At 52.4% G+C, this 24690-nt stretch overlaps 1 protein-coding gene across 9 annotated transcripts in view; it reads left to right on the forward strand.

Moving 5' to 3' along the window:
• Positions 1–24690, forward strand: part of TSPAN11 (tetraspanin 11) — a 75275-nt gene that overhangs the window by 42409 nt on the left and 8176 nt on the right. For 4 of the 9 annotated variants that reach the window (XM_053555275.1, XM_053555273.1, XM_053555267.1 and 1 more), the window contains exons 3-7: positions 4911–5102; positions 17810–17884; positions 18807–18911; positions 21500–21658; positions 21998–22084. In XM_053555275.1, coding sequence (XP_053411250.1) covers positions 4911–5102; positions 17810–17884; positions 18807–18911; positions 21500–21658; positions 21998–22084 — 618 coding nt within the window. Of the gene's footprint in view, positions 1–4910; positions 5103–17809; positions 17885–18806; positions 18912–21499; positions 21659–21997; positions 22085–22234; positions 24638–24690 lie in introns of those variants that run through there. The other 5 variants (XM_053555269.1, XM_053555271.1, XM_053555270.1 and 2 more) reach the window with 5 other exon arrangements.

Genomic DNA, 24690 nt, shown 5'->3' on the forward strand with positions numbered 1-24690 from the left:
AGGAAACTAGTGGAAGATAAAGTTAAAAATCAGGCCGACACCAGACACGTAAGGGCCACAAGGCCATGTGAGAAAGCCTGGGCTCAGTGCTCTGGGTGCTGGGGTGGGGGAATTCCTCAGCAGAGGTGTGCTGGGTGCGTGGGTGGGCACTGGAGGTGCAGTGTGCTGGCCTGTGGGTGGAACAGGGCAGCGTGGTGCGGGGATGGAGACCTGTTTGAGAGCAGAGGGAAACTGGCACATGACTGTTGCTGAAGGTCAGTAGTGACCCTGCAGTGTCTGATCTGGAGTGGGAGGAGCACAGTTGTCCAAGCCAAAAACTCCTCCAGTCCAGCATGCTGCTTGCCACACCGTCAGTGGCCCCCAAACACAAATAAAGAAACTGCACCAGCTCGGCGCACATAGCACAGTAGTTATGGTGCTGGCCACATGCACCGAGGCTGGCAGGTTTAAAACTGTCCCGGGCCAGCTAAACAATAATGACAACTGCAACAAAAAGTAGCTGGGCGTTGTGGCGGGCGCCTGTGGTCCCAGCTACTTGGGAACCTGAGGCAAGAGAATGGCTTAAGCCCAAGAGTTTGAGGTTGCTGTGAGCTGTGACGCCATGGCACTCTACCGAGGGTGACATAGTGACACTCTGTCTCAAGAAAAAATGAAAGGAAACTGCACCAGCCCCCTGTGCATGTCCTGCCTCCCTGTGCTGGGGCTCCTTCCACACTGAAGGTAGAGAACTCTCCCACCCGGGAGCTTTCTTTGTCAGGAGGCCTGCCTCCTGCCTTACCTTCCTGGCACAGAAACCCTACAGGAGCAGGACAAGGACAAATCCTGCGATTACCTTTACACCCTCTGCCTGCTTTCCTTCGGGTCCACTGTCTTATTTCTATCAGGCCCCAAGCACATGTGGCTGACCAAGGTGATCCTTCTCCCCTTGATGAGTGAGCAACACTCTGGCAATGTTTCTTTTCTATAAATGGGAAGTTCCTCAGATTACCCGGCATGGGTGACCTGCTCCGGCCCTCTCAGCCCGCTCTTATCCTCGTTGCCTAGCATTTCCCGGCTAATCGGCCACCGACTATGGTTTTCAAAAATGTAGTTTCTACCTCATGGAAAACCAACCCAGTTTCTGTACAGAGCCAAATATTGCTGAATCAACTCTATGCAAATGGCTGTTGAAATAGTTCACTGGGGTCAGTCCCCCTCTGCGGGCCTCTCCTCCTGTGCTCTGCTGACTTAGGCAGTTTCCAGGGGGCCTGAGTGAAAGCCACAAGCCGCTGCCCAAAAGCTTGGTACCAAGAGGGACATTTAACCATGAGGAAGGGTCCTCAGAGATATTCTCATCCAGTGCTCCCAATTTAAAGATGAAGAAACTAAGCCTTAGAGAGGCCACATGTCTGTACCATGGTCCCATGGTTAGTAGGGGCATAGCCTGGACGGGAACCTAGGCCTACTGATGTCTGCCTCCCGTGACACCCTCTGGTTTTGCATTCCAACAGTGAGCAGTTTTACTATTCTTGTCCAGAGGAAAGGTGGTCCTCTAAAGAGCTGACCACATGCCAAGTAGGAAGTCTGGGTAGGAATTGAAACCCCCTTGTTATAGCTAATCATGAGGCCATAACACTTCCAGAGAGGGTTGGAGTCTCAGTTGATTGGGACTCATCCGGTGATTTATTCTGGACATCAGAAGGAGTGTGGGTTTGTTGTTTTCTAGATCTTAATCAGGAGAGCGTGTACCTCCAGGTCCCTCCCAGATCCTGCCCTGTGTCTGGGACCTGGGGCTCAGTCTTCCTGGCAGAGAGGCCCTCCATTAGTGGGATCAATACTCCTCCCTCGGGCTGCGTTTCTCGTAGACCCCACTCCTTCCCCTGGGAGCCATATGTGCCTTCCTCTCTTGCACAATCTGCTCCCTGTTACCCTGTCTTCTACCCCAAAGCTTCTGCCAAAAAAATACCCTAACACAGATGGAAAGGGTGACGTTCAGGTCCTGAACGAATCTCCGTGGCACCTCTGGCACCTCCTTCTAGGGGAGAAGCACCAAAGCTGCTAGAGGGCCAGGAAGCCTCAAGGTTCAGGGAAAGTTAGCACAGCGCCACCTGCTGGCAGGAGAGGGTGGGGCATGTGGGCCCCCTGGTAATCATGAGTCCTAGGCAGTGGTTCTCACCTGGGACTACTCTGGGGTTATAAAGTATTCATGTCTGGGTCCCACTCTCAGAGACTCTGATTGGCCTGGGGTCTGGCCTGGGCTTTTCACAGCTCCCCAGGTGATTGTACAGTCAGACCTTAAGGGAACATAGAAGATACCATCTAGGCCAGGGCTCATTATGTGGTGCAAAAATAGACCTCAGCTGCTGGCCCTGAATGTGTTATTTTATGTGCATGACTATTTCTTTGGGCAAAGGATACAAAGCTTTTTATCAGCTTCTCAGCTGGCCTCGTGTCCCCCAACAGATTAATTGTCCCCAGAACAGTCCAAACAGATACTTCTTGGTGATCTCAGATCCAGATGAGCAGCCTGTGCTCTGGTGGAGGGGGACAGGATTAAAAAGCCTAATAGATAATAGATACTGTGCATATTTCTATAAACAGACTACACTCACTAAAAACCAAGCTTCTTGGGCTTTTTGCTGGAGTTAGAGCAACTCAGTGTGGTCACGTGACTATCTCATGCTGTTCAGAATCTTTTCCTTCACTATTATAGGTCTTTGATTAATAAATGAGAAGCAAAAGTATTAATTAATGCACTGTGTTCAGTAGGCAGAAGCCCTCAAAACATAAGATCCATGGGGAAAAGTAATCAAAGGGGTCCTTAGTGGTTATAGGTTGGAGACAACTGGCCCAATACAATTCACTTATATGAGAGATGAACAAATTGAGGTCCAGAGAGGTTAAAGACTATCTTTAAGTCATACAACTAGTTATATGAAGTTGGGACCCTCACCTAAGCCTTCCAGGCCTGCTATCGGGGGCAAAGAGAATTCTGTGCAGGATAGTTTGCTAGAACTCCTCACTTAACACAATTCCATTGACCCAGACTCCGGAATCTCTCACTGGGCATGAAGGTCATGTGAACCACAAATAACCCACACCCAGAGAAACTTTGAAAACCTATTGTAGCCAGGATTTCATGGACTCTGTGATAACTCCAGTTGTAAGATGCACTATTGTTTTTCATACCACTACAAAAAAGTGCTGCCAATATTATTTGCAAGATGCCATCAATCATAAGATGCATTACAATTTTAGAGATGTTAAATGGGAGGGGAAAAATTATTTCGTGGAATCGAAGAAAGATGGCATATTAGCCTCTCCCATTCTCTTTGGAGTGGCACAGCTGTAGCCTGGGTGGAGTCCCCTCACCTGGGGGAGGTGTCAGTGAAGACAAAATGGGACTTTGAAGAAATCATATCTATCGAAAATACAGGAGTAAGTGGAGGAGCAGGCCCAGCTGTGGGATCTGAGGACAGAGTCCTAGATTTGCCCTCAAAAGACTCAGGTTTGAGTCTCAATTCTGAAACTCTATAATTCTTGAAACTCATCTCGAGCACATTTTTATTCCCTCCATGCCTCAATTTCCTCATCTGCAAACAGAGGTAATACCTGCCCGCTCACCCTGTCCCATCCCCACTGAGCCATTGAAAGTACAGAGAGAAAATGGTAAGATACATGAAAGTTGACTGGTATTGTTAATGGCTAAGGACCGCCTTCCGTTTGCTGAGCTGAAGTCCGGGACTGTCCAGAACAGAGAACTGGGAAATGGTAGGTGGGGGGTTATAGAGAGCATCATCTGGGGCAGAGGGAACACCTCTCAGAGACAACAGGCATTAGAGGGCATGGGCAGAGCCTAGGGGACTTCTCCAGCTTTGGCCATATCCAGGACCCCTTGAGGAAGCACCCAGCACCCATCAGAGGAAATGGACCCACCCTTAGAGGGGGCCAGGAGACCAGAAGGCAGATAGAAGTCACCTTCACAGGAGCAGATGGTAGAGATGGTCAGAGGTCCCAGAGGTCCTGTTCCCAAATCCTGGGCAAATGCCGCTAATATTCCCCATCTGGCACTTTGAGAACACTCCTGCATGTGTGTGTGTGTGCACACACATGCACTGCTGAGGATAACAGTAACAGAAAGGGCTGTTCAGCCTCAGTACAGAAAGAACCAGGGGAGCCGAGCCACCCCAGCCACGTCTTCTGGGTACTCTAGTTTCTAAGGAGGCATCTCCCAGACCTGCACATCAGCAGTGTCCTGTCCCTGACCCCTTCTCAGGACTGAAAGAGAATCAGACAGTTAGCAAAGAAGTTTCTCCACTGCCCTCCTGCAGTGCCAGAATGGCTCAGCTTGTCTGGCACAGCAGCCCTTCCACTGCGGAGGCGGTGTGACTCGGAGGGCAGGCCTGTCCCCAGCTAGAGGCAGGGCCTCAGGCAACTTATCTTTCCTCTGTGGGCCTCAATTCCTCCCTCCATAGAACAGGGGTAGGGGCCCAGCCGTCATTTCCCAGGGGGCAAGCATGAGGATTCAGAAGTGCCCCAGTAGGGAAGTGTGGACAGAGCAAAGGAGTGCTCTGATGGAGACAGAGTTGGGGAGGTGAAGGGCCTGGGGTACGGTGGTCAACTCCACAGCTGCAGACACTGTGACAGCAATGTGATAGATGGCACGGTAAGAAGCACGGACTAGGAGTCAGACCTGGGTTCACATCTAGCTTTGAAGCTCGCTCACACGTGTGACCTTGGGCAAGTCTCCTAAACTCTCTACACCTCAATTTACCCATCTATAAAACTGGGTGACCAAACTCTTCTTGCAGGCTCTTTAGAGGACAGAACAGGCCAATGCTAAAGAGGCACCTGGTGCCTAGCAGGCTTTCCACAAATGGCAGCTGCTGAGGCCCCTGCCACCCCCACTCTAACTCAGGGTTCTCCTGCAGGTGGGAGGGGCAGCCGTCCTGGCCGTGGGCGTCTGGACTCTGGTGGAGAAGAGTGGCTACCTCAGCATCCTGGCCTCCAGCACCTTTGCAGCCTCCGCCTACATCCTCATCTTCGCAGGCACTCTTGTCATGGTGACTGGCTTTCTGGGCTTCGGTGCCATCCTCCAGGAGCAGAAGGGCTGCCTTTCCACAGTGAGTGCCCCGGCCATGTTCTGTGGGCAGGAAGAGAAACTGTACCACCCACCCTGGCCTTTAAGTTTCTCAGCGAGAGGGGGCCCAGCCCTGGAACAGGAGGGCCTGAGGCCATGGCAGGGGTGGGGGGCCGCTCTTGGGTCTGATGTGTGCCAAGGTGTCCAGGTCCCTCATCTCTCCTCCTCCTCAACCTCCTCCTCCTTCTCCTCTTTCTCGTAGATTTCATCATGGTAATTTTAAAAGAGATACCCCAAAATGGTGTTGTAACAAAGCTTCATGATCCTATCACTCAGAGTTCAACGGTTACCCTTTCATAGCCAATCTAGGTTCATTTTCTCCTACACTTTGCCCCTTCCATGGCCCAAGGGTGATTTCCAAGCAACCCCAGACATTGTGTAATCTGGAAATATTTCAGTATATACCTGTAAAACTTAAGGATCATCTTTTAGAAAACGTAATAACATTACTATTATCACAGTTAAAACAACAGTTGTTAATATCATGAAATAACCAGGCAGTTTCAGATCTCCATAATTGACCCATCAACTATTCCTTTTTTTTTTTTTTTTTGGTAAGTTTTTTTGAGTCAAAATCTAACTTAGGTCCATGTGTTAAAATTGGTTGATTTGTCTCTTTTTAAAAGTCTCTACGCTCCACAACCAATTTCTCTCTTGCTCTCTTGTTCTCTCCCTCCCTCTTGCAGTCTATTTGTTGAAGGACCCATGTCATTTGTCCTATAGAGTTTCTCCTAGTCTGGATTTTCTTTCTTCCTTTCCTTCCCTTCCCTTCCCTTCTCTTTCCTTCCCTTTCCTTCCTTTCCTTTCGAAACAGTCCTACCTTGTCACCCTTGGTAGAGTGCCACGGCATCATAGCTCACAGCAACCTCAATGGGCTCAAGCCATTCTCTTGCCTCAGCCTCCCTAGTAGCTGGGACTACAGGCATCTGCTACAACACCTGGCTATTTTTAGAGACAAGGTCTTTCTCTGGCTCAGGCTGGTCTCGAACCTGTGAACTCAGGCAATCCACCTGCCTCAGCCTCCCAGAGTGCTAGGGTTACAGGCGTGAGCCACTGCTCCTGGCCAGCCAGTCTGGATTTTATGATTATATCCCTGTGTTGTTCAACACATTCTCCTAGTGGTTAGATCTAGAATCCTGATGGGATCTAGCTGACCTGGTTGTTCAGGAGAGTATTTCATGGCTAATGCTATGGGCTCCATAGGCTCTTTGACAGGCACCCACCTGGGAAGCCGGGAAGAAGATCCGTAGATGTTCACAGTGTCAAGAAAGGAGGCCAGGGTGGAATTTCTGGGGGACAGAGGGCTGGAGTCCAGCTCCAGACTCAGGAAGCTGAAAAACAACCAGACTAGCAAAGAAGCCCGAGGGGCCGAACCAACCCTAGTCTCAAAGAGAAATCAGGCTGAGCTTGAAAGGAACCAGGCAGTGGGAAGAAGCCTCAAAGGGCCCTGTGCTCTCTTTCCCTGGCTTCCTGGCATCCACCATACACTTTGCAGCCTCTGTCCTTGCACAGCGACCAAGAGAACAGGAGGCCGAGGGGGTGTGCCGAGAACACCAGAGTGCCGTCCCCTGCCGCCTCTCACCAGTGGCGACCTAGTTTCTAGCCCTGGATATAGAGCTGCTGTGTACACGCTCGGCGGGATGGCTCTCCCCTTTTGAAGAATTCATCCATTCTGCTCAAGGGAGAGCCCAGAGCCAGGGTGCTGGCGAGTGATGCTGATGTGCAGGTGGGATGAAGGCCCCCAGGGGATGGCCACCAGAGCATGGGCTTTGAGCTCTTTCCCAGCTGTAGGGACAGGTGTATCCAGAGCCAGCCACACTCCACCCAGCCCTTCCTCGAGGGCCTGGCATGAGGGTGCATAGGGCAGCTGAGGTTGTGAGAACCACAGGACACAGCCTAGATTTGACCAACGTGGCTGGATAAAGGCACGTGGTATGACTGAATGAACTGGGTACATAGTGTGGCTGGGTTCAGGGCTGCCTTCTGTCTGTGCAGGCCTGATGCTACCGACCTGTGCTGTCAGGCCCAGGGAATCGCCCTCCTCCACAGCATCAGTGAGCCCATCTGTGTCCCACTCAGCTCTGCACCCGTTAGCAAGCGGGACCTTCAGCCAGGCCTGGGGTTGAAGGGGGCTGAGCCTCTGACCCTCACTCCTAGAGGTCTGCCCAGGGGCAGGCCCCTAAACCATGTGCTCTTGGCTGCCTCCTTCCTTCCACCAGGTCATCCTGTAGACGAAGGCCAGGACTCACAACAGCCCAAGAGGGAAAGCAGAAGCCTTGCTTCTGGCTCTTAGCCATTTGTCTTGGTTCTAAGAAACTCCTGAAGGCCAGTGGTCCCTTGCAGCCTTGGGAAAAGCCCATTTGGAAAACTAATAGTCGATGTTCACTGAGCGTCACCTCCCTCATCCTTACTACAGCAACCCTGCAAAGTCCTGGAGACCTAAGCTCTGTGTGCCAAGCAACTTGTCAACACTCTCGCGTGGTAACTCTTCAGTCTTCACCCTACGCCCAGAGAGGTGTGACTCTTCCTATGTGCTTTTGACAGGGGAGGAAACTGAGAGCCAGGGGCAGGGAAGTGATGTACCCAGAGTCACACTGCCTTTATGTTCTTGTAGAGGATAATCCAGTGTGGCCACGAGAGGGCACAGGAGAGGCACAGGGAAAAGGCTCACAGGTCCTATAGTCGCAGGGCAGGGAGGGAGGCAGGGCCAGCCCTATCACATTGGTGCACACGGTCACCCAGACAGGATGCCTACAGCCTGTTTGTGAGGACTCTGAGGCAGCAGGAGAATAAGTTGTCTTTATTAGAATGTCCACACTGTTACTGAGCGCCATGCAGTCTGGCTCCCAAGCCCAGGCTCTGATCCCCCACCCTCCACTGCCTCTGAAGAGGTATAAACTGGTCACTCCCACTTTACATATGAGGAAGGAAGCTGGGCTCAGAGATGAGGAGCAGTGAAGGCTAGAGCTGGAATGTGAACTCCAGTCTGCTGTAATCTCCTCCAGGAATCCTCCCAGGAAGGCCAAGCCTGGTGGAGGGCAAAGGGACAGGACGCCCAGCAGGCAGGATGTGTGCAGGATGTCTGCTCTCCATCTCTGGGGAGGTCAGCCCAGGCCAGTGGCACTCAAGATCTGGCTAGATGCAGAGAGGTCTCCCTGCTGGGCCCAGCCCAGAACCTTACGGTAGGGGACCAGGGGCATGTGGTGGGATCCTAGGAGCCTGGGCATGACTGCCTCCTTGCTCCCATTGTAGTAAGGAAAGAACAGTGTACGTGGGTCAGAGCATATTCTGTTTGGAAGGGAACTTGAAGGCCGTGGAGTCCTGGAGTCCATCACTCCATCCAAAGCTTCCAGTCTGAAGGACGCTGGGTGAGAGGGTCAGTCACCCAGGCATTAGTGGGGAGACTCAGAATTTTTGGCTTTCTTGGCAAGCAATCTAATCCTAAGAGCTCTTCTCCTTGGCAGTCTCAAAGGCCAGAAGGAAAGCCTGTGGTTTAGCACCTGTTAGGACTGTGCTCCCTGAACTACCGAGCACAGCCTCCCCTTCCACACTCCGTCTGACATGATCTATTCATAAGATCTGTCCAGCCATCCTGGCTGATCCATGGAGAATGCATATCCTCAGCCTTCCTAGTCACAACCTCACTGATACTTAGTCTGGGGGCCCTTCCCAGAGAGGACCAAGCCCTGTGCCCAGGGAGAATCAGTAAAGGTCACGGCCTATGCATGCCTAAAGGATCGGTGGGTACTTCTTGCCTCACCCTTCTCAGCTTCAGAGGATCCACAAATGGAGGAAGATTGTCATCCCTCAGGGGGCTTGAGGAAGTGGCTGTTGGAAGAGAGACCCCTTCCTTCTTCTCAGCCCCACTTCCTGCACTGACTTCCATTCCACAAAGTTGATCTGTCTGGCTCAACGTCCCTAAATAGATACATCAGGGAAGCAACCGCTTGAAACTGAGGTCACAAAAAAGTATGCATGCACACACAGAGGCGTGTGCACAAATGCACACAGGTATATGCACACACAGGCATATGCACACATGCGTACACAGGCATGCACACACTCAGCCACAGTGCAGGACTGCAGGGATAAGTATTTCTGCCAGCAGCCTAGCAAACAGCAAACCCCACAGCCTAGAATCTTTTTTATTTTTTATTTTTACATATACATGTGTTTATTAGGTTTCCATTTTTTGCCTTCACAAAATTAAGGAGGCTTAAAATTTAATAATAACAATGTTTAAGATAAGGACTAGAAATAAAAACCTCGTAAAGAATGAACGAACATAAATACGTTCAGAAAAGAAATCAGAGAATTGCCGCATCGAAATATTAAGCAATAATAATAATGCAAAGAAAGTAACATTCACATTGTCAAATAAGAGTATGTCTATTATGGGTGGCACCTGTGGCTCAAAGGAGTAGGGCGCCAGCCCCATATGCCAGAGATGGTGGGTTCAAACCCAGCCCCAGCCAAAAACCACACAAAAAAAGAGTATGTCTATTATAGAATGCTTTGACTCTGAAATTCAGTATGGAGTCATCAGTTAATCTTCTTTCTTTGCTTTTCTTGCCCCCATCTCCCCAAAGGACCAATGGGGGAAAGCAGAGGAGCCTGAGTAATCCACACGCTGGCCTACCAGCTCCTGAATTACTGAGCACTTGACTGTTTAAACCAGGAAGGTAGTTTCACAATCTTTCTTGGGCTACACAAGTAGGAATTTTAAAACCTATGTTCCCATTTAGAGTCAAGCGATAAGGTTAAGGCATCGTAAAAGTGTTCTGTGCTTCCTGGATGTTCCTCCCTGGTGTCATTTCATTTTTCTCCCTCCATGTCTAACTTCCTCTTGAGAGCTTACATCAGCTGAAGGCTGGAGGAAGCTCCAGAGGAGAAGCGCAGCAAGTCTAGTGCTAGACAAAGTGGTCCCCAAGGAGGGCAAGGAGAGATGAAAGACTAGGCCTCTGCATTGGGCACATCGAACCTGGGTTAGGAGGAGGAGGAGAGGACTGACCGCAGAAGTGCCCAGGAAAGGGCCCGGGCAGGGGCAGCTGACACACCCGGGCACACTGTCCTGGCCCGAACCCTTCCTCATTGTACATCTGCAGCCCCTCCGAGTCATTTTCCTAAGAAGGAAATGCTCCCCAGGGACAGGAATAGCACATCTTTGCTGGTACTGAAATGATTATCAGCTTGGCATTGGAAATCTGCAGAGGGGGAAAGGGAATGGGGTTTAAATTATTCACACCAGCTCTTCTTTTTTAGCTAAGACTGCATGAGAGGGACAGATAATTCAGGCCATCTGAGCCTATGGCCAGTGACCAGGACAGATGCCACCCAGATCAAAAGAGAGGAATATTTTTAGAGTTTGATGGGCTCTGAAAACTTTTATATCTTAAGCCAAATGAAGATCATGATGGATGGTTCAGACTAACCTGGATCTTTGTCAGGGGCTCTTTTAAATTTGAGGGAGTAGATTAAAAAGTAAGAAGTTCTAGAAACCAGTTTCCAAGTATGCCAACACTTGGTTAACCAGGGCAACAAGGTCTAGAATCAAGGGCAAAAATATCTGAGCTTGGGCTCAGAAGCAGGTTTTTGAGTAGTTTTCCCAGCTTGCTCTGGAACTCAAGAAAGTCCCTTGCCCTGTCCTTGGCACCTTGCTACTGCCGTCTTTATATGGGATGAGGTGTGAAGATAGTGAGGAAGTATTTTCAGGTCTTAGGAAACAAGTCACAACATTATATAAAGATCATAAAAATGTGGCTCTAATTAACATTCACGTCGCTGTCACCATGACCAAGCTCCTTTGAGAAGGAACCTAAATAAATCAAGTTATTCTTAGGGCTGTTGCTCTCAGGGCCCCACAGGCTAGGCCATGTCCTCTAAAGAAGCTGGCGATGGCAGGTTTGGAGGGAGCCTGGGTCCTCATATCTCTGGACTCGTTTCTCAAGCGCACATGTGTTTGAGTTGCTCCGCTGGCCACCCAGCCCCAGGGTGGGCCTTGCCTACTCTGTTTAGTGGTCCTGCATCCTACTGCCAGGGCTTCGAAAACCCCGATCTCTCTCCAGATAAGCCTTTCCTTTTCCAGGGTGGCTTGTGCAGTGGCGGCAGGGGAATGGACATGCAGACCTCTTTGCAGGCTCTTTGGGAAGTAGGGTACAGAGAAGAGCCAGGCTTGAGATGGCAGCACAAGAGACTCACTGAGTCTGTCTGAACGTCCACCTTTCAGCAGATACACCTGGTCACCACCACCTCCAGCAGCATCTTCTTTCTACACTGGGTGGTTTTTACAGCCATTTAGCTTCCTCTACCTCCCCTCCAACTTTGTGCAGCTGATGCTCCATATTGCATTGACGGGGCTGCCTAATCCATCAGCCTCAACAAGCATTTCCAGCACATTCCCAACATTCTTTGCTTTGCTGGACACAAGGCAGGGTGAGAAGGGAAGGACTAAAAAAAGGGACTCTGACCCAGTTCTTGGCTTGGAGTCTAGACAGGAGTGCAGGACACCTGTGCTAAAAGGTAAAGGACTATGCAGGTGGTTCAAAGTTGTATTTGGATTTGTTCAGGGGCTCTGACCTCCCTGAGGACTTTTCCTCCCCTATAGCCTGCCCTGTTCCCTGGAGCCTGCTGTCTCCCCACTCTTGTTCTTGGCAGCCTCCCCTTTCCCCTGGAGCCAATCCTGTCCTAGAATTAATGACCACTGCTAGGTACCCCATCGGCAGTTCCACCCTAGGGTCCTTGTGAGTGCCCTTTGTCCTGCCCTTGCCCCTGGCATAGCCCCTTCTCTTCCACCTGTGTGCAGAAGTGTGGCAGCCTGCCACACTTCCTTCCAGGGAGCAGCAACTGGTCATCTCCCCATGCCTGGGTCCCTCAGGCAGCAGCATCCTCTGAGCTCCTGGGCTGTATCTCCCAATGGGGGCAGGGGGCTCTGGCCTTTATTCCCCGCTGTCTGCTCTGGGTCCTGCCCTCACACAGCCCATTCAGACTGAACTTTTGGTGGTCTTTCAAGCTGGGGCTTGAAACCAAGTGGGCACTGTCTTTAGCTTATAGTTCTGGAACTGTGTTCTCCTTCCATGCCCTCCTTCCCGACACACAACACACACATGCACACACAATGTGATCCTTTTGCACCCCAGCATGTTGGCTGGGACTTTGGATGGCCTCAGCTGCATTTTCATGATGTGCCTACCTGTGGCCCAATTTGCTTCCTCCCTGCCTCGTCCAACTTGCCCTCACTCAATCCACCAGCTCTCCTCGCCCCAGCCCTGGCTCCCTTGTCTGCTCCCAGCCCCTTGGGCCAAAACTGAATGTTAGTATCAGACATGGGCACATCCCTACATCCTCACTTAATTCCAAGTGGAATGGCCACATGCCAGCATCGGCATGGCTGTGGATGGACAGCCCAGGCTGTGAGCCCTGGGCTGGAGCCAGAGGGGTAGAGGTCACCTTTGTCCTTCCAACAATGACATCTTGTTACAGGAATGGCTAGAAGCTCCCAAATCCACATCCTCTCTCTTCCGCACAAACAGGCTGGGCAGCTGCACCCCTGAGCTGACTGCCTCCAGCCAATAGTTAATTGCCAGAAAATAATTCGCCCTGAGGTCACTGCTGCTTAAACAGCTGGCTTCATCTTTTCCTGTTTGGCCAGCCCTGGCCCTCCCTCTGCCTGCCCCTGTAATCGCGTACACAGACAGCTGGGACCTTGCGCTGTGCTCCTCTCCCCGTAACTTAACCTTGGCTGTGCATCTAGATCTTTCTCTTTTGCTGTTGCCACCACCCCCATCCCAACATGCCTGGACACCAAGCCTCAACTGTCAGACTGTGGCTTGGCAAAAAGCTTCATGAACCCCTCTGTCTCCAAGCATGCAGGGTACTGGGGGTGCAGAAGAGGAATGCTTCAGCAAAGCTCCCTTCTTTGTGGCAGGATCACCCCAATGGAGGAACTCTGAAATTCCAGTTTTATAAAGTTCTTCAGACTGGGCTCAAAGATGGCACCTGTCTATACTGAGCTGCCCTGTCTCTTACACATCGTTGAATTGCCCCAAAAACTCTATCTGCCCCATGCAGTATAAGTCCATCTGAAGACTCACATTCTAATTAATCACCTTAATGTCACAGTGAGAAATATTTCTGCATATCTGCTGCAGAGCCTCTCATTATAGAAAGTATCGGCTTGGTTCAGAGAGTGCTGTGCCCTTCCAGCTTCATTTTTGAGCTATAGTTTTAGAAAGTTACAACTTTGCTTGTAGTTCAAAACATCCCATTAAAAAATTAATGAGGACAAAAAAAACTCCACTAGTACAAGAGGAAAGATTAATGTTTGGTCCCATTCCATGCCTAACACACTGATTTCCTTCTACCTTTTGAGTCTAGTTTGGCATATTTTGAAATAGGATGGTTCTTATGGCGGGCTCTGGGGGCAGATGCTACAGAGCTTTCTTTGGAATTCTCATTCCCCATCTCTATCAGACTCAGATATAGATGGTGACTTCCGGAAGAACCAGAGAGCCCAGGGCAGCAGAGCAACAGTCACGTGAGTCAGAGGGAGCCAGAGGTTGGGGTGGAGGCCAATGGTGCAGGGCTGGTTCATACTACAAGGCACAGGGACTGTGAAGGCAGAATAAGCTACAGGTCAGAGCCAGGAAGTGGGCAGGGGTCAAACGTACATATTCCCAGGAGTGAGACAAGTAGCGAGGCCCAGAGTCAGAGAGAAGTTCAAAAACAAGGATACTAGTGACAACCTTGTAGTCTGGAAATTTCTGGCCCAAGGAGAGCTTTGTGGGGGCCCTGCCTGAGCCGAGTCTGAGTGGCTGAGTAACCAATAAACAGAACACAGATGGGGCTGGGGCAGTGACTGGGCAGGGGGGAGAGTGAGAGCAAAAGCACAGAGGCCAGGGGCGCCGCTGCTGTGTGCAGGCTCTGGTGCACACGCAGGTGCTGCCCGCGGGGCAGGGTAGGTTCAGCCGAGTAGAGTCAACAGCAGAAGAGCAGAGACAGGCACCACAGCCCGTGGCCGTGAACCCAGCACAAGCCACGGGGCGAAGACCTGGGAGGAGCAGGCAGAAGTGGCTCTTGCCCCACTGCTGGAAAAGAAGAGGGCGGTGCCCAGGGGAGGACCTGGAGCCTGCTGGCCTGCCCTGCTGGCTGACAGCAGCTGGCAGGTGACTAAGCAAGGGACATTGTACCCAGGGAGGACTTCCCTTTGTTCTCTCCATCTTCACCCTCTCATCCTCATCGCTGTCCTCTGAGGAGCATCAGACACCCCTGTGGCTACCTGAACCGTACCTCCCCCACCCTGCTGAATCCACCATGAGTGAGCCCAGTGAGCTCATCCAACTGCCTGTCCTCTGTTTGGTGGGGACAGTACTATGCAGCGGGTCCCAGCACAGGTTCTGTAGCTGGAATTCCTGGACACCAGCCCTTGCTCAGCCATGGACTTGCTGTGTGGCCTGCAGCAAGCTACTTAGGTCTCCAAGCACATGTCCTCATCTATAAAGCGAGGCTGATGCTAATACCCACGTGGCACCATGGTATGTAATGCTAATACACATCTCCGAGGTGACCGGAGTGGGGGATCATGCAGAGTGCCACAAGAGGGGCTGGTCCCTGAGAGAGCTCGCAAATAGAGCACCCACTGGGTGCCAGGCCATGCTTGGCACTCCTGGGCATCTCAGATAAACAAGACCCTGGCCCTGCCAAGGAAGGGTTATTTTTCTTTTCTTTTGGTGGAAAGGATCCCTTTCTACTACTCACACTGTACAAATACCACAGGCCCTCTTTCCCTCCTACTGGGTTTGGAGAAGAAAGGCAGCATCTGCTGAATATTGCCTCCTAAGCCGTGGGCCGGTGATTCTGGTGTCCCCTTGAGAGTGGTGGGCTCTGGTGGTGGACAGTGTGGACCCAGTCAATACTTATACTGAAATAGTGCCCCTCCACATGACACAGGTTATCTGTGAATTTCTTATTGACTTTTGCTTAATTATTCAAGAACAATACCAAACCAAACTTAAAGAAGGCAAAAGGTGGTTCCAGGACCTTTCTTGCACTTCTTAGAGTCAACCTCTTATTCAAATCTTATGGCACCACACCCTTCCCCAGCCACCTGGGATACCTGGAGGAGTCTACATTTGCTTCAGAAAACATACTGTCCCCAGGGAACCTTTCAGAGCTTTTGGGATGCACATGGGCCCATGGAAGTCCCCCCCGCCCCAAAAGGCTGTGAGCTGAAGCAGTACACATAGGCGTCCCTGATCACCTCTCTGCCACAGAGACACCCTCCCAGGCAGCTATGGGGTAAAACCCTGCCTGGGCTGTATCCGCGTTCAGTTTCTGGCCCCTCAGGAGTAGGTAACATTTCTTAGCTCTTCTGTTGCGTGGCTCCCATGGTACATCAAGTCCCAGCAACAGCCCGAGAACCTGGAGGTGTTTGTCTCACCAGGGGTTTCTCGGCCATGGAACTAGGGGCATTGTAGGCTGGGGCACTGTAGGGCACTTAGCAGCACCCCTGGCCGCTACCCTCCAGGTGCCAGTAGCTTCCTTCTCACAGTTGTGACAACAAGAAAAGTCTCCAGACATTGCCAAATGTCCCTAGGAACAAAATTGTGCTGGGTTTAGAACCACTGGTGTAAACTTAACTGAGGCAAGTTCCAGCCGGCCCTGCTGTCCCATGGGGGTGAGTGCATGTCTATACCCCACACTGTACTGACACTGTGGGGGAGCCAGAAGAAGCCTGCGATGTAGTCCCTGTTCCCCAGCAGCTCATGATCACTCTGGGGGCACAGGGAGGTGACACCTGGAGCAAAAGCAGCTGACACAGAGCAGGGGATAAAACTGTGCCTTCTCCTGGTGAAAGCAGCACTGGGGGACAGCAGGGTAGAAGCAGGAAGACACAGGTGGAACAAGTCTAGCTGAGGAGAGAATGGGCAAAGCACAAAGTCAGGACACATGGAGCGCTGTGGCATTCGGGTGGTGGGGGTGGCCATCGCTGCTGACCAGGTGGCTTGGTGGAGCTGTGACGAGCTGAGCTGGGTACCGAAGGACAAGTAGGCAGCAGCTTCCCAGCAGGGGCACCACTCAGACAGCTGTGACAGTGACCCCCGGGGAGCAGCATGAAGCACTGCCTCTTCAGGACTGTCCTCCAGGCCTGACTTCCAGCTCACGACAGGGATAGAGGGAAGGTAGCAAGATGCCAGGGTGTAGCTAACCTTGCTGCTGGCAGCGTGGGTCCTCTCGTTCAGGTACACTGTTCCACCATCTCCTGCCACACTTTGGAGAGCATGGAGGCCATGGCTGTTGGCACCTTTAGGTCCTGGGCCGCAGGGCAGGGTAGAGGGCAGTCTGAAGCCAGCTGGATGGGCACCCACTTCAGAGAGGAACCCTGGGGCCCAGCAGTGCATGGGTTGAGGAGAGCATCCCAGGTGGGGGTCAGTGCCACCTTGCTCTGATAGGCTGAGCAGATCCCAGGAGGGGACACACTGCTCCTGCCTCTGGCTGACAACACCTCGTGCTGTTGGCTGGGTGCTCCAGAAAGGCAGGGAGCAGGTCAGATCACTGTGAAGTGAGTGTCCCAGAGGGGAACGTTGGGTCCTCTAACCACTGGAGGAGGGCAGCACATGTAATGCCCCTGTCCTCCCCATCTGCTGGTGAGGATGCAGAGGAGTCAAGGCCGCTGCGGATGGCCCAGAGGTTTCATCCCATACAAGGGGACCAGGGAAGGCTGAAATTCAGCCTACACACTTGCTGAGCCACATTTTTCTCCTTGGAGAACAATTTGCTTATTTATACCATGGCACCCAACCAGAGCCAGCAGGTGGTGAAGTGGGGACTCAAACCCAAAGTTGACTGACATTTCCACCAGCTTTAGGTTTTCAGGCCCTATTTTTCAGAGGCTCCTCAAAACAGAGAGAGACCATCTATAGACCCTTTTGTCAGCCTTCTGCCTCAGCTTACCCTGGGTACTATTCAGCACCACCTGTGGACCCAGGCAAATAGGGCCCTTGCCTGGGGTCGAGAGAATGTGTCCTGTGGAACCTGCCACTCCCTCCCCCAACTTCTAGACCTCCTTCTGGGTAACCAGATAGCCCACACCACCATGCAGCACATGAGTGGGTGTCCCGCAGCTGCGGGAACCCCTGGGATGTGCATCCCTAGCCTCCACCCACAAGGGATCACACTCGGCCCTCTCTGCTCCTCAGCCAAGTGCCTCTGACTCTTCAGGAAGGCTGGACAGACCTGGGACATGCAGGTTGGGCCTTCCCTGGTGTGGCGTCCAGCCTGGGGTAGAAAGGAAGGGCAGGGACCTCGCTTGTACTCTTTGCCCCAGGTCCCACCGGTGATGGGGTCAAGCCTGGCACCATTGTTCCAAGACTGGACACTCTCCCTGTATCCCTAATGCTGGGAGGAGACAGGGTACAGTCGTGCTAGCTGGCACCTGCCGTGAAGTAGGTGTTTACTACATACTGGGTGGGTGGGTGGATTCCTGAATTGCCAGCAGACCAACAGGGGAAGGGGTGAGTGGGGAGCTCGGCACCAGCAGCAGCAAGGCCGATCCAGAGCTGCTGGCAAAAGGAGGAAACTGATACGGGGGAAGGGATCCTGGCAGGTGTCTCACCACCCCCCACCACTCAGGGGGAATGTTTGTCATAGGAGTGCCCAGATCCCTGTGGTGACCTCCTCTCTCCTTGCTCCTAGTATTTCTGCCTGTTGCTTGTCATCTTCCTCGTTGAGCTGGTGGCAGGAATCCTGGCCCACGTGTATTACCAGAGGGTGAGTGGACACTTCCTCCCACTACATTCTCTATAGCGCCCCAAAGAAGCAGTGGGAACGGGTGGGGTTGCATTGTGACAGGGGTGGTCCTGTTTCTCAGGCCCCAGCAGTCCTCCCACATCTGGCTCCCGGCTTCTTGTCCCTGCTCCAGCAGCCCTCTGCTATATCTGTTGACGCTGATGTCTTCCACATGGGAGCTGGGGAGGAGAGCCTCCCATGGGAGGTTGGGTCATTCCCTTCCCCTTCCAAGGATGGTCTGTACTAGAGGATGAATGCTTCTGACAAAGATATCCAAGGAGAAAGGCCTGGGCCGGGTTTCAGGCCCTGTTATAAAGACAGACCCAGACTTTGCATGCCTGGGTTGAACAATGATGAAATACCCCACCCCATGCTGTCGGCTCCCACCCTGGTGCCCTCAAATTGGGGGTTTGAGGTGATGACCAGGGTGATGTTCAGCTGATAAAATAGTACAGCCCCTTGGTTGTTTCAAGCCAGCGCTTGTAAGGTGTCCACAAGGTAACGATTGTAAGTATTTTGAATATCACCTCGTAATCAAAATTTAAATGAACAGACATTTCAAAGCAGCCCTGCGTCACTGTTGCCACCCAGTTTGCAGCTGTTGACACTTTCCCTGAGCCATCTCCCCAGCCATGCTCAGCTCTGCCCACAGAGCTCACATAGGAGACTAAGCCCCAGGAAGGCACCACGCATCTGGGCCCCTGTCTCTGTAACATACTCCCTGCAAACATCTTCTGCGCTATCTCCACTGACAGGCCCATGACTCGGTTGATAAACCTCCCCTATCATGCCACCCACAGCTGGTGGAGTTCTAGAGTTAGCTGGGAGGCTTTGGGGCAGGCCTGGGTGCCAGAACCAGGCCTGAGGGACCTTCTGATGCCTCTGCCACTCTCACCCTCCTCAGCTGAGCGACGAACTGAAGCAGCACTTGAACCAGACTCTGTTGGAGAACTATGGGCAGCCAGGGGCTGCGGACATCACCGCCTCGGTGGACCGTCTCCAGCAGGATGTAAGCCATGCCCTGTAGGCTTGAGGGCCAAGCAGACTTAAGTTCAGATCCTGACTCTGCTGTTCCCTGTCTGTGCAACACTGCACAAGTTACTTAGCCTCTCTGAGCTTTAGCTGCCCTGTGCCTGAAATTAAGCCTCTTTAGGGTAGGCAAGCATTAAACAGTCACATCTGCAGAAATCCCCAGCCACCACGAACAATGCCTAGCACACCCTAGTTCCTTTCCTCTGCGACGCGCCCCCCCCGCCCCCCCACACACACACACCTAACGACCATCTCCTCCAAACCCCGCTCCTGCTGCCTTCCTGTCCTGGGTCCTCTGCGGGCAGGAAGCTGGCTGCACGAGAACGGTGTCTCCTGCCAGGGTCTGGGCAAGGAAGCTCCTCTCCGGGCTGCTACTCCCCTTTCTTCAGAGAGCTAGAGTCTGAGACCACACAAGAGTGAGCGTGACAGGCAGAGATTCCACTTAAGAGGCCTAAGAACATCCCAGTTGGGAGCCCTCCAGCAGAATGCTTGGGGTGGGGGGTCAGGAAAGTGGTCACTTGTACTAGAAGTGATGCAGCAGATCCCTCCAGTGAGGCCCACCATCCTGGCCAGATGTAGGGGACAGGCAGATCTCAGAGTTGTGCTGTCTACATGCTGCTATTTATAGTTAAACACAAAATTCAGTCCCTTAGTCACACCAGCCACATTTTGAGTGCCCACATTTAGTAGCCACGTGTGGCTAGTAAGAACCAAATTGGGACAGCACAGATACAGGACTTTCTTCATCCCAGGAAGTCCCACTAGACAGCTCTGCTCCAGGATCCTGCTGGCTCTGTGTGGGGAAACAGGAAGCAGCTCTACTCACTGTGGTCTCCCTCCTCTCTGGACTCTCACCCTACACTAAGTGCTTGGCCTTAGACCCAGGACAGCCAGGCAAGTAGAAGGGGTAGAGGTGGTGAGCCTTGAGTTCCAGGACATTGTGGTTCCAGGGGGCAGGCCCTCCCCACCTCCCTAGGACTCAGGCTCAGGTCCTGTCTGCATTTCATGGAGTGGTCTATTCTCAGAAATAGTGGCCAGGGGCACACATGCATGCCCAGAGGCACACCCACACACCACAGGCCTCACCCAGGGCCAGGATGGGGCAGCACACCTGTGCAAAACTAAGTGTGTACCCACTGCGCCAAACCATGAAGAACTACGTGAGACAAAGAACAGCACAGAATCCCTGCCCCGGGGCTTACTCAGGAAGCTGGACACATTCGCCCAGTGCTAGGCGGGGTGCACCCTCACAGGAGAAAGCAGGGTTTGGGTGGGTAGGGCTCCATGGGGCAGGGGCAAAGTTTGCTTAGGTGGCAAGGATGGGAGTGGCAGTTCGGGGTGGAGGTGGCAGGTCAGGGTCAGGGGAGGTATCAGGAGAGGCACAGCTGAGGACAAGGACATGTCGCTGACCAAGACCTGTGTGGGTATCAGTGCACAGGGACACAGGCCTCATGTGGGCTTCAACTTAGAACCCCAGCCTCAATCTCTCGTAGGGGACTGAGCCCCAGGAAGACACCACACATCTTTATATGCCCCAAGTGCCTGTACTCACACAGTTCTGATCACACAGCAGGTTATCTCTTGGTCAGTGCTGAGTCCCTGCCAGGCTCTCACCCTAGTGCTTTAGGTGACTCGCCTCTTTAAGTCCTCACAACAGCTCAGTGTGCAGGGACTTTTATTGTCCCAGTTGTACAAGTGGCACAGCAGCAGTGCAGCAGAGCACATGCGGGTAGAGACACACAGTTCCCATGTGCCTGCTGGCACACGCCGTGCTGGCCCCTGCTCTGGGCACGCTGTCACATTCCACCTCAACTCCTGAGTGCACTGCTTATCCTGGTGGATCCTTCCTGGCCCTGGACAGAGCATTAACCTCTCTCTCCTCTGTGCAACACACACACTTCCAGCATCTCTTCTATTAAACGTCTGCTGAAGGGCAGGGCCCTGCTCATGTGGGCTCACTCCTGGCACGCAGTAGGTGCCTAACAATCACTTGTTAGCAAAACTAAATACACACACCAGCGAGTCCCAAGGCTGTGGTGTTCTCTGGCCTGTGAAGGGACTTTGAATCTCAGGGTCCTGACTCAGAGGGCAATAAGCTACCCACACTGGTCTGCTCACACTGTGGGCTCTGGGGCCTGGAGCTTCTGGCAAGGCTGGGTCCCTGTCCCTCCTGTATCACCAGGAACCCCTCCTTCCCCACTCGTGGTTTTGCCCTGGATTTTGCCACCTTGGGGTACACACCCAATTCTCTGGGAACAGGGCTACATCCATCTTCCTGCCTACCTCACTGACCTGTCCTGCCCCTAGGACATAATCATAACCTCAGTAAAGCAGATGACTACAAAAAGCAGCAAACAGGTGTCCTGCGGGCAACTGCACCAGGCCTGAGGAGAGCGGCCCAGAGGGACCTGCTCCCTGCTCAAAACAAGGGAAGGGAAATATTGCAAGGGGAACAAATAGGGTTTGGGTTAGGATTTGAGTGCAGTGTCCTGTGGCTCTGTAACCCAGGGAAGGGAAGAGCCCCCACAGGCTCCTCTCACGTCCAGCCTCTGCCTCTCCCTCTAGTTCAAGTGCTGCGGAAGCAACAGCTCTGCCGACTGGCAGCACAGCGTGTACATCCTGTCAAGGGAGGCCAAGGGCCGCCGGGTGCCTGACAGCTGCTGCAAGACGGTGGTGGCACGCTGTGGCCAGCGGGCCCACCCCTCCAACATCTACAAGGTGGAGGTGAGCACCCGACCTCAAGCTGGGGATAAGTAGAGGGCCTGCCTGGTGGTTCAGGAGCCCCTGGAAAGGCTGGGTCAGGCAGATGGGTTTGGGAAGAGCAGAACGCATTTATTCCTTGAGCACGGGACCACAGTGCCTGGGGCCTTCCAGGGTCTCTACAAAACTCTGGGGACAAGCAGCTCCTACTGAGAGATTCTAGGACATGCCACCCTGGGGCCACACAAGAAGCCTGTGAGAAATTCAAAGGCTGGCCCAGGCTGGATGCAGCGTGACAGTGGAGTCTTGTCCACTCTACACCCACTCCTGGCCAAGGCCATCTAACCCACGGGTCTTTTGCAGGGAGGCTGCATCACCAAGCTAGAGCAGTTCCTGGCCGACCACCTGTTGCTCATGGGGGCGGTGGGCATCGGGGTGGCCTGCCTGCAGGTGAGTTGGAGTGGGGGCATCCGGAGAGGGGGTTGTGGGAAGAGTTCAGAATCCCTCTCTCATTGGCAGAGACTCACATAACTGTCCCAGCTGAAATAAGCAGCCCTTTGCTCACTACTGCCCTGCTCTCTTCTTCCCTTTGCAACCAAGGCTGAATTCCATGGTCAGTCTCTTCCCTAGGACGTGAAGGAAAATGCCTTGGGGACAGCTTGAACTTGTAAGGAGCAGGGACCTGGGAGGAGTATGAATGTGGGCTCAGGTATGAGCATGAACCTGTGTGTGTGCATGTGCTCAGCCTGCGGAGGTGTGTGTGGGTCCCCGAGTGTCCGGTTGGGGCTATGCAACATATATGTTTAGGGATGCTTGTGCATGTGTGTGTGTGTGTGCATGGAACTGCACCCATTCCTTGGTGTGTGTATGTATATCGTTATTCAGCGAATCATGGATCAAAAATATTAGAGAAAATAGAAAATGGTTGCATCTGTACCGAACATACACAGACATTTTTTATCATTTTTCCCTGTATAATACAGCATAATGCTATAGCAGAACCCATAGTTGACCCTTCCCTACACTGACCATCTCCTTAAGTTGACCTGATTTTCATAGACTGCACAAGACAAGACTGAGGTGACCACCTGTGGTGCCTGGCACACAGGCGGGCCTCTCCGAGTGGAAGCTGTCTTTATCCAGAGGAATATCCAGGTCTTCAGAGGAATTTCAGCTGCTTCCTCTCATTGGGTCTCCACAACAACCTGAGCCCAGGCCAGGCAGCGAGCAGTGCTCTCCCATTCTATGGATCAGAAGGATGAGAACCAGACAGGCCACTTGTCTAATGTCTCACAACCTGATGTGGCACCTAGGTCTCCTGGCTTTGGGCCTTTGTTTTCCCAGACTTGACTCCGTACCCTGATGGAGAGATCTGTGGGAAAGGGAAGCAGGAATGCTGGCTGGTTTAGAGATGGGGTCCTTTCAGATCCCCATGCTGCCTCCCCACAGTGTCTGTGGGCCTGGATTCCCAGATGCAGCCTGGTACACTGCAGGTCCCTAGCCTCCAGAGGGATACCCATCTTTGTTTTGCCACTTATGAGCTGTGTGACCTAGGGCCAGTGATTTCGTCTCTGAGCCTCAGCTACTCGTTTGTAAAATGGAGCTAATTATACTTCATTTGGTGGCTGTGAAAATTAGCAATATAAATGCAAATCCCTTCAGCCATTGATGAGTAGATAGCTTGTGTTCAGTAAAGGATACCCATCATTTTTATCATTTCTCCGTAGGCACATTGTCTCTCAAAAAAATCTCACACTCTTTCACTGATCAAAGCAGCCTTCTCTTCCCTCCTTCACCCTCATTCACTGCAGGGCCAGGGGGACACAGGTTGCACTATCATCCCCCCTCTTTTGCACTTCCCCTATGCAGACTTCTGTCCTACATGCTGGACCCCAGAGGAGTTGCACCGGGCACTGGGGAGGGGCTGTTCTGTGCTCCAGTGCCTGGTTCAGCTGAGGTTTCCAGGAACCTGTTACTCTGGGTGTTGAGGGGGCCTTCTCTGGGTGGACACTGACCAGTGTCCAAATGCACTCTGTCCATTTCTTCCTGACCCTTTGGCCTTAAAAACCTGGAGAAGGTGCAGATGGGGCAGTGAGGCTGAGGGCAGGGAGTAGGGCTGCAAATGACCCGAGTGTAAGATCAAGGAGGAATAGTCCTGTTGTACAAGTCTGCTATCAAGGCTGCCAAGTCGCTGGGCAATGTACCTGCAGGCCCATGACGCCTACACCCCACTCACAATCCCCACTATGAATGTCTCTGTTTCTCCACGGCTCTCCAGAATGGCTCCAATTACTGGGTTTTCTCCCCTGCGGTCCACTGAGCCAGCCCCACAGCAGCCAAGCCTCAGGTTAGAGCTCCCTCTGCCGGCACTGCCCAAGCCCTCCAGGTGGGCGGAACTTCAAGACAAGGCTCAACCCAGGCCTTAGTCCTCTTTCAGCCAAAGCAGACACCAGAGACCTCCCTCTCCCATACACCCACCCAGGTATTCTAAAGACCCCCAGGGTTCAGGAGATATCAACCCAACGTGTTGTCATTATGTCCTCCGGCTCCTGGGAACTGGAAGAAATCTTACTTGGGAGTTAGAGGACCTGCATTCTAAACATAGCTCTAGCTCTTGCTGTGTGACCTTGAGGAAGTCACATTCCTTCTCTGAGCCATTGGTTTCCTCTCTCTTGGAGAGACTGGATAGTTCTGAGCCTTTTTTAAGCAGAAGCAGCCTCTTATCAATGGAAGTCTCATGCAGGGAGACACATGGAAAGTGGAGCTGTGATGGGGGTCAGGGACAAGTCTGTGTGACAGCCTCCCCTTGCTGCCTGCTGTGGCTCTAAGCTACACTTGGAGTCTCTGATACAGTTGAAAAAAGGTGGGTTTACCAATTTCTCAGACACATCAACTTCTAACACTCTGTCATCCTTTGGGGTAAGTTTCCCACTTCAGTGACCAAATTATTTTGAGATTAATGTCCTGCAACATCCTAGAATGTTAAACAAACATTATGGAATAGTCCTATTGTACAAGTCTGCTATCAAGGCTGCAAACATCCTAGATCGTTTCTG

Source organism: Nycticebus coucang, chromosome 12, assembly GCF_027406575.1.
Source record: "Nycticebus coucang isolate mNycCou1 chromosome 12, mNycCou1.pri, whole genome shotgun sequence".
NCBI lineage: Eukaryota > Metazoa > Chordata > Mammalia > Primates > Lorisidae > Nycticebus > Nycticebus coucang.